This window comes from Parasteatoda tepidariorum, chromosome 1, assembly GCF_043381705.1.
Source record: "Parasteatoda tepidariorum isolate YZ-2023 chromosome 1, CAS_Ptep_4.0, whole genome shotgun sequence".
Classification (NCBI taxonomy): domain Eukaryota; kingdom Metazoa; phylum Arthropoda; class Arachnida; order Araneae; family Theridiidae; genus Parasteatoda; species Parasteatoda tepidariorum.
The window spans coordinates 32,056,961-32,065,799 of NC_092204.1; the positions used below are offsets into that span (position 1 = coordinate 32,056,961).

Here is an 8,839-nt window from a genome sequence, read left to right on the forward strand (position 1 = left end):
TAATAAATATATTCTTTGATTCATTAGATGCAAAAAACTTGACGTAAAACTTACAAGATTAATGCAGGTTTTAAACTTGTTCAAATAGAAAAAAAAAGTTTCACATTTAGCAGGTAATAAATATTAGGTGTACACATAAATAAGCTGGGAAAAAAAAGCGTAAATATGGGAGTATGTCTTAAAATACATATTCTACAATTATCACACATCGGAGTTGGTTTATGAAAAGTTTTTAATATACTTTCATGTCTTATAAATTAACATCAATTTGAATAATTGTTGCAATTTCTAACAATACTATTTTAAATAAATAATAGGAACATTCTTTCACAATTTGGGCACACAGAATGGAGCTGCAATGGACACAATGAAGCGAATAAAAACTCCCAATTATCCACGAAGCGTGTTAGCCGCGGATAAACAAAGTCAGCAAATGATTTAAAAAAATTTCCTATGTTTATTTTAAAATATAAAGGCCGTTTTTCAAAAGCTCTGTAGTCGCATGAAATGTTTTTTTCCCCCGTATAATATGTTATTTTCCTAATTGTTGTGAGTTTGTAACAGTTACTCATAACTGTTAGATCGAGTTTAGCCTATCTTTCATCAGCGCCCTCTGTGAATGAAGCAATCATCTGAAAATGAAGCAAAACGTCAATATGGAGAAAAGCCACAGTTTTGAGGGGGAAAAAAAACGTTTGTGGTCTTATTCTTTAGTATATAAAAATTTACTCCAATGCTGTGCTATCTGGGCTCATAAAAATTTTCAAAAAAAGAGGAAAAGGCATTGATTTTGATACCTTTCATCTAGGTAGATAAATATCGCCAAATTGGCGATTTTTAAAAAAGTTTAAAAAAAATTTTCAGATAATAAAAAAAAATTATTTAGGCTATTTGTCCGTTCTAAACACCTGATAATTCTTGTAGATGTCATATATAGTTTAAAATTATAACTTTGCTTCAAGTGTAAGGCACTTGAACTGTGGCTTTTTTTTATTTTCCATGGCGAAAGAGCTACGAAACACCATGTTATTACTGATTTTGCGTCATTTTACAAGGAAAAAAAATGAAAGAAAGACTGCGAGGTATTCAGACTATTTTCGCGCGTACTGAAAATCAGGGAACAGAATACCACATGGACAAACAATTCTACAGATTAAACTGTAATATATACTAATTAACGAAATACTAAATATAGTATTAAAAACGGGTATTTCCTTTAGCATTTTGTATGCAACGAATCAGTCTTAATCGCGAATAATCGGGAGTTAATATTAAAAACGTTTAAAATAAATACGAATTGTTGTCTCGAAATACTTCCTCGTTCATGATGTTCCTTCTACTGTCGATTTTAAGAGAAGGTAGCAACCAAATTGCTTATGGCAATGATAGGATTGGACCAGCAGACTGCTTTCTTCTGTGGACAAGAGAAACGACTGACACACTTTGCAAACAGGCGATCACATTCACACAGCTGGAATGCACAACGATTCATTGATGGATTTCCATATTGTCCACCCACTATAAAACATAATAATAGGAGAAAAAAATGTAAATTTATTAGTTCAAGCATAAATATAATTATTCCTTCTTATTAAGTAACAAATAAAAGGATATGTAAGCATACTAGCTAATGAGAGGCTTACGAGAACTGAAATGTTTTTAGTTGGGACCAGTTTTGGGGCCTTTTAAATATTACGAAAAAAACTAAAGGGGGTTGAGTGTTTATGATTTAATTATTTTTATTAACAAGGAGGGAGTTAGTAAGACATAACAACCTTCTTTAATTCAAAATATTACTGATAAGCAAAATGAAAAGTGAAACGAAAAAAATATATTTGGAAAAAATTTAAATTTGATATAAAAGTTGAATTTAGGGACAAAATTTAAAAAAATTTCTTTAAAGAGATTTAGAGATCAATAGTATGGAACCAAAAAAGAAAACATAAAAATGTTCCAAAGAATATTCCATTCTAAATTTTATAAATTTTTATAAAACTCAAATTTTGATTTGCACAAAGTTACATCTTTCATTTAAATTTATTCCTAAAATAGATTACTACGTAAGCATGGGAGAGGGTATGTGATTTTCTTATTTTGATAACAAGGGGTGAGGAGAAGATCAAAATAGTTAAAAGTATGCTTCCTTAAAAGTTGAATCGCCCATTTTGCTACTTACGACATGAATTTCAATGGCATGTACCCATGAAGCATTTGCTATTGATTGTTTCGCATTTTCCCAAAATCTTGGAAAATTATTATGATTCAATAGCTTATGTGATTCGCCACTTTGTTACAGACAATTTATATTGAATTGCTTCCTTTCTTTTGGTTATAAGTTGCATTAAAAATCAACTTATTAATCCCATTTTAGACAGGTCACGCTGAAGTTGCTGGAATTCTTGTAATGTTTAGCAAAGCATTATTTGGCTATTTGTGTTGGGTGACAATAGTGAAACTATGAATTACCGTAGCAGTGGTGCTCTAATGAGACCATAGAAAATATCCTGGCTCATGCCAAAAATAACGGCACGACTGACTTACGGTTTAGTATCGAAGCCAAAAATAAATTTTATGCTATGCCCCAGACTACCCCGATACGCCTTAAAGCAGACGCTTCATTCACTTCTGTAGCGATCAAAGTAATAAAAAGCATACGTTTTTAAAGAAATGAGTCGCTGTAAAAATATTTTATAAGTCCCAGTATCGGCTAAATGACTTTTTTTAATGTATTATAACAAAATCTATTCTCCGATAGAAACTTTCCAATAGAAATTCCAGTTTCAGACATTAGTAAAGAATTCAACTCCCGAAATTCGCCAGTTCTCGAATAAATGGAAAGCGTCAGCAACGTCTAGGTACCGGTTATTAATCATTAACATCCCGGAGAATATCTTTAAAATATCTCTGTAGAGACCGATATAATCGCAATAAAAAAAGCCTTCCTTCAATATAATGATCGGTTGTGGTGACTCAGGGGGATAGAGCGTTCGCCTTCCAATGAGGTGAACCGGATTCGAATCCCAGCGATAGCTGGTCGGTGCACATGCCGCATTCGGCTTGCAACGACCACAGGGCTGACGTAAAATATCCTCAGCGGTAGACGGATTATGGGTAAGAGTCCCCTTGCGTCAGGCTAATCGTGCGAGATTTTCCTCTCCATATAAAGCGAATGCAGGTTAGTTCCATCAAAAAAGTCCTCCATGAAGGCAAATTTCTCCCAATATCCTCTCCAGGAGTTTCTTTGTTTTCTGGATTGGGTTCAAAATTACAAGACTACTGAGTTCAACATTAATAGTCGTAAACACAAAAGTGGGTCGGCTGTTTAACGACTGTTATAAAATAAAATACTCTTATCGGCTAAATTTTAGGAATAAACTTACCCTCCAATAGGATCATGAATCCCCCCCCCCCAACCTTAGAGGCGGTACTCCCTAAGCCAGTGTTTCCCAAAGTGTGGTAGGCGTACCTCCAGGGGTACGGGAACAGTTTAGTGGGGGTACGCGTTCTTATGCGAAATATCTTGCAACAAACGAGAATTTCACAAAATTTTATTTAAAAACAAAGCTAGCCATGAAAATTTATGATTCCGTATTTTTCTATTGGCCATTTTTTGCAGAGTTAACAGTTAATAATTAGGGGTATCAACAGCCAGTTGTGATTTTTAACTTTTGTGCAATTTTTTTACAGTGAAAAATACATTAATTTTGTATTAGTGGTACACAGCGTTACGAAAAATTTAGAAAGGGTGCACGAAAGTCAAAAGTTTGGGAAACCCTAAGCTATCTCAAAACATGTGCCGTTTCAAAGAATTGACTTCTGTAATCTCCCTTCCTCCCGAAAAGAGAAGTTCGGTGTCAAAATCCAAGTTCATAACAATCAAATCACTATCATAAATATACTATTTACAGAAGGCAATATGTGATTTTAATTAAAATGCACTTTTTGTGCCATCGAGCATGTTAATTATTTATTATAATTCTATGAAAGAAATTTAAAAAAAATAGAGCTATACTGATGATCTACAACACATTATTAGTTTTTCCTGAATAAATTTATCATATACGGCTGTAAGCTGAAACAGTCACGTACTCAAGTTGTAGTCTAAGCTAGGATTAATAATAAGATTCAATAATTGTGCAGTATTTCAACAAATCCTTTGTTAAAACTTTTAGAATTCTCAAAATTTAAGGAGAACGAAATTTTATACGTTTTGCGAAGAATTAGTGAACCTCAGAAACCGAAGCCAAAAGATATTACCCGATTTAAAACTTCATTGGCTTCAGAAATAAACAAATATGAAATAACAGTGGACATGTTTGAAGAGTCTACAAAACTAGCCGCCCATTTTCAAAACTTGTCAGACGTGCAGACATTTACGTGTGGCAAGTCTTCCGAAAAATGTTGCTAATGGATTGAAATATTTAGGGAGTTTTTATATTTCTGACAAAAATATAATCTCTATTATATGATCGAAACTAAGAGAGTTAAAAATTCTTCCCTAACTAAACAAGAAAAAAAAAGCTCTTATGAATATTTTCATTTCCAGGGAAAGAATATAGCACACGTGACATGCTTCGATGACGTGCGAAAGAGCTTCGATGAGCATTTTATTTCGATAGGGATTTAGATGAGTGAATTTAAATGAAATATATATATTTTTTAATAAATTTATTTATGAAATAAATTTAATTGTAAGGTATAATAATTTTTATTTATTCAGAATTTTCATATTTTTTTTAAACCTAAATTTAGATATTCATGCCACTTGATCAATAAAAAATAACGGGATATTTCTGACCATGATCTGTCACGCCAACTACAATCGCTAAGGTGCCAACTAGATTTTAAACTTGCTAATTCTTCTTTTCTTTTAAAAAAAATAATTAAAAAAAAACATTGATGCTTGCCCGGGGGTGGTTACGAGTTATACCTTTAGAGTTGGCCCCTTTTGTGATGCCTTTTTTTTTGTTTGTTTCTTGCAGGCCGCTGCCCGGAAGTTGCTCAGACTTAGCGATCATTCTGCCACAGATCAAGACAGGGGTGAAAGCGAGACGGAAAAGAGGAAAGGCTGGTAGTAAAACCATTTCAGTTATAGCTAGTTTTGGGGAGGAGTTTACTTATTCTTTTTTTAAATTTTTCAACAATATCTACTTTATCTTGCACAAGAAGCAGTTTTATATATATGCCAGAATTACAAAAGAAATTTTGATAGTTACAGACATTTCATTTTTTTCGAAAAAAATTTGGAATGAAATGTTTTACGTACCAGGTTTTTCTCTTTTCCGTCTTGCTATATAAGGGCTTTCACCCATGGATCAAGATACACCGCCTGGAATATGGTCAGGGCCCTTAAATCTACAAGAGCCACAAATATGCCCCTCCAAGGGCCAAACGGCAAAACCTACTCCGACATAGATAAAAGTGAGATATTCGCGGACACCATGGAAAAGCAATTTTCAATTAATAGTGAACCCAGGGATATCTCTTCCGAATCAAATATTCATAGTACATATAGCGAGTACATTAGGACAAACACTCCACTCAATGAAAATGAGCCTATCACTACTGAAGAGCTTTATAATATTATCGATAAATTCCAAAACAATAAAGCACCAGGGATCGACAACATCAATAATGTTATGATAAAATACCTCCCTCCAAATATTATAGATCAACTAAAAAATATTCTAAACTCATGCCTGAAAAGATGCTATTTCCCACAACAATGGAAGCATGCACAGATTGTGCTTTTTCCCAAACAGGGCAAAAATCTGCTAAACCCAGAGAGCTACAGGCCCATCAGTTTACTAAAGGCCTTTTCAAAAATATTCGAAAGAACAATACTGAACAGACTCAAACCCCACCTAGACTTCCTACCAAAAGAACAGTTTGGCTTCAGAGAAAACCTATCAACTACGAAACAATTGGTTCGCATCGTAGAAGAGGTTTCCAAAAGCTTTTATAAAAACGAGACTACTGCGATCCTGATGTTGGACGTGGCCAAAGCTTTTGACCGCTTCTGGCACCAGGGCCTCATTTTCAAACTTATCAAATATAAAATCCCAAACGACCTTATCCTACTGATCAACTGCTACCTAAATAACAGAACATTTCATATCAAAGTGAATGATTCCTTATCATCAGCCAGATCGATCCAAGCAGGTGTACCCCAAGGCTCCATTCTTGGCCCCACACTTTATTTGATCTACTCAGCAGACTTCCCAAATTTCAACGATAAGGCCAATATATGCACTGCGTATTACGCAGACGATACGGCAATTCTGAGTAAATCAATAAACCCAAATAATGCTATTAAGAATTTAAGGCATATCATACCCTACATCGAGGAATGGTGCGCCAAATGGAAGATCTCAATAAATGCAAGCAAATCCTCCCTCCTCATCATGAGGAAGCAAGATAAGAAAAATTTGAAAAATAGCCTCCTCCTACTTTTTAATGAAGTTATCCCAGTAGTCAAAAAAGCCACCTACCTAGGGATCACATTAACCTCCAACATGAAGTGGAACGCCCATATTACGAATATAACTGCTAAAGCGGAGGGCGCCTACCACTCACTAAAACCAATACTTAATCATAACTCGAAATTAGCCATGAAAACTAAAAGGACCCTGTTCCTACAGTGCATTAGACCTATCATTAGCTACGCTGCCCCTGCTTGGAGTGCCCTTACGACCTCACAAAAATGCAAACTTGAGAGGATCCAAAATAAAATGATTAGGAGATTTACGGGCGCCCCCCGTATGTTAAGGATGTCCAACATTAGGAATGACCTCAAACTTAACACTATGAATGAACACATAGTTCTACTCTGCGCTGCTTTCTTCAAAAATGCCATTAGTTGCTCCACCTGCGAGTATAGCAATGTTTTTAATTTTGAGATTCTCAAAGAAAACCTCAATTATAGCCCGGCGACGGTCTTTTTTATGTCAGATGGAGTTCTCTCCAAGCGATTTGCGAATTAGCTCACATAACTACTCACGATAATCAAGGTTCCTGTCTGTGCACCAATGAAGCCCGCAAGGGGGGAGGCGAGGCAGGCAGGAGCTGAGATTTTTATTCTCCCAACGGACCCTTGTAAATAGCTGTACATATTTCTTTTACTTTCTTCTCGTTTATTGTATTATCTTTCTTTTATTATCGTATTGTATTAACCCCATGTATTCAACTGCGATTTATATTACCATACCCCCCTCCCCCCTGCTTTTGAGCTTAAGCTGACCAATTAAATTTTATTCATTGAGACGAATGAGTTAGGGCCCCTTCGGGGCCGACACTTAGGTAAATATTTGACATAGGATCAAGATACGGAAATCTCAGCAAAAATGCTAAAGAATTTAATTATAGAATGGTTTCGAAATGACAACCCATTTTCAGATTACACTGCCAAATTGTAAAACTTCATTCTACTTAAACTCTCTCTAAATGAATGGTAATCTTTTTGTAAAACGCCAAGTTGAATTTAACGAAGAAAGTTACAGATTTTCTGTAAAAAGTAACGCCCATTTATTTAAACACTAGAATGTAGAAGGAGTACTATTTTTAACGATGTTTAGATGTTAGTGATCATCAGTCGAACGAAACTCGAAAGGAGTAAAATTTCATAATGCTTATGTATTAAAAATACTTGCTCTCGCGATCTTGATCAGGGATCGTGAAAGCTCTATCACAAACTTATTCAGATACAATTCTAAATTTTTCATTTAAAAAATATAAAAAAAATTTTTTTTTGAAGTTAGTGGTAGTATTAAAAAATTTATATTTTTAATACTTAAATTTATGGACTACATATTTAAATTAACATTGAACTACAGGTGATCTTCATTAAAATTATCATTTTCTGTGCCATCGAGCATGTTATTATTTATTATAATTCTATGAAAGAATATAAAAAAGAAATAGAGCTATACTTATGATTCGAAACCCAGGATTACTTCTTCCTGAATAAATTTATCAAATAAGGCTGTAAGTTGGGACAGTCACATATTCATGTTCTAGTCAAAGCTGTGATTAATGATATGGATCAATAATTATGTAGTATTTCAACAAATCCTTTGCCGAAATATAAGAAATATTTAGAATTCTCAAACTGTAAGAAAAATGAAATTTTATCCGTTTCGCGAAGAATTAATAAACCTAAGAAACTGAACCAAAAGAAATAGTGCGTGGAGTATGCTCCTCAAAACTAGCTGTCTATTTTCAAGACTTGTCAGAAGTGCAGACATTCACCTCTGGCAAGTCTTCCGAATAACGTTGTTGACGCATTGAAATATTTAGGGAGTTTTTATATTTAGGACAGAAATACAATCTCTATTAAACGATCGAAGCTCAGACAGTTAAAAATTCATAACTGACTAAAGAAGAATTAAAAAAAACTCCTAGGAGTTTTTTCATAACCAGGGAAAGAATCTAGCTCACGTGACATGCCGAAAGAGCTTCGATGAGTATTTTACTTCGATAGTGATTTAGATGAGTGAATTTAAATGAAATATATTTTTTTTATTGATTATTTTATATATGATGAAAAAAAATGAATTGTAAAGTAATCTTTATTTGTTCGGAATTTTTATATATTTTTTAAACCAAAATTTAGATTTTCATGCATTTAATCAATAAAATACTAACGAAGATATTTCAACTACAATCTCCAAGGTGCCAACTAGATTTTAAACTTGAAAATTCTCATTAAAAAAAAAATCATATAGATGCTTGCCCGGGGGTGGTTATGAATTATGCTTTTCCAGTTGGTCCCTTTTGTGATGTCTTTTTTTTTTTTTTTTTTTTTTTTTTTTTTTTTTTTTTTTTTTTTTTTTTTTTTTTT

The 8,839-nt window shown here is 33.7% G+C and overlaps 1 protein-coding gene across 1 annotated transcript in view; it reads right to left on the reverse strand.

Annotated features, from left to right (window-relative positions):
• Positions 1-213: 213 nt before the first annotated feature.
• Positions 214-8,839, reverse strand: part of LOC122270708 (basic phospholipase A2-like) — a 33,264-nt gene continuing 24,638 nt past the window's right edge. Inside the window, exon 4 of the mRNA XM_043049177.2 lies at positions 214-1,518. Coding sequence (XP_042905111.1) covers positions 1,349-1,518 — 170 coding nt within the window. The 3' untranslated portion in view covers positions 214-1,348. The remainder of the gene's footprint in view (positions 1,519-8,839) is intronic.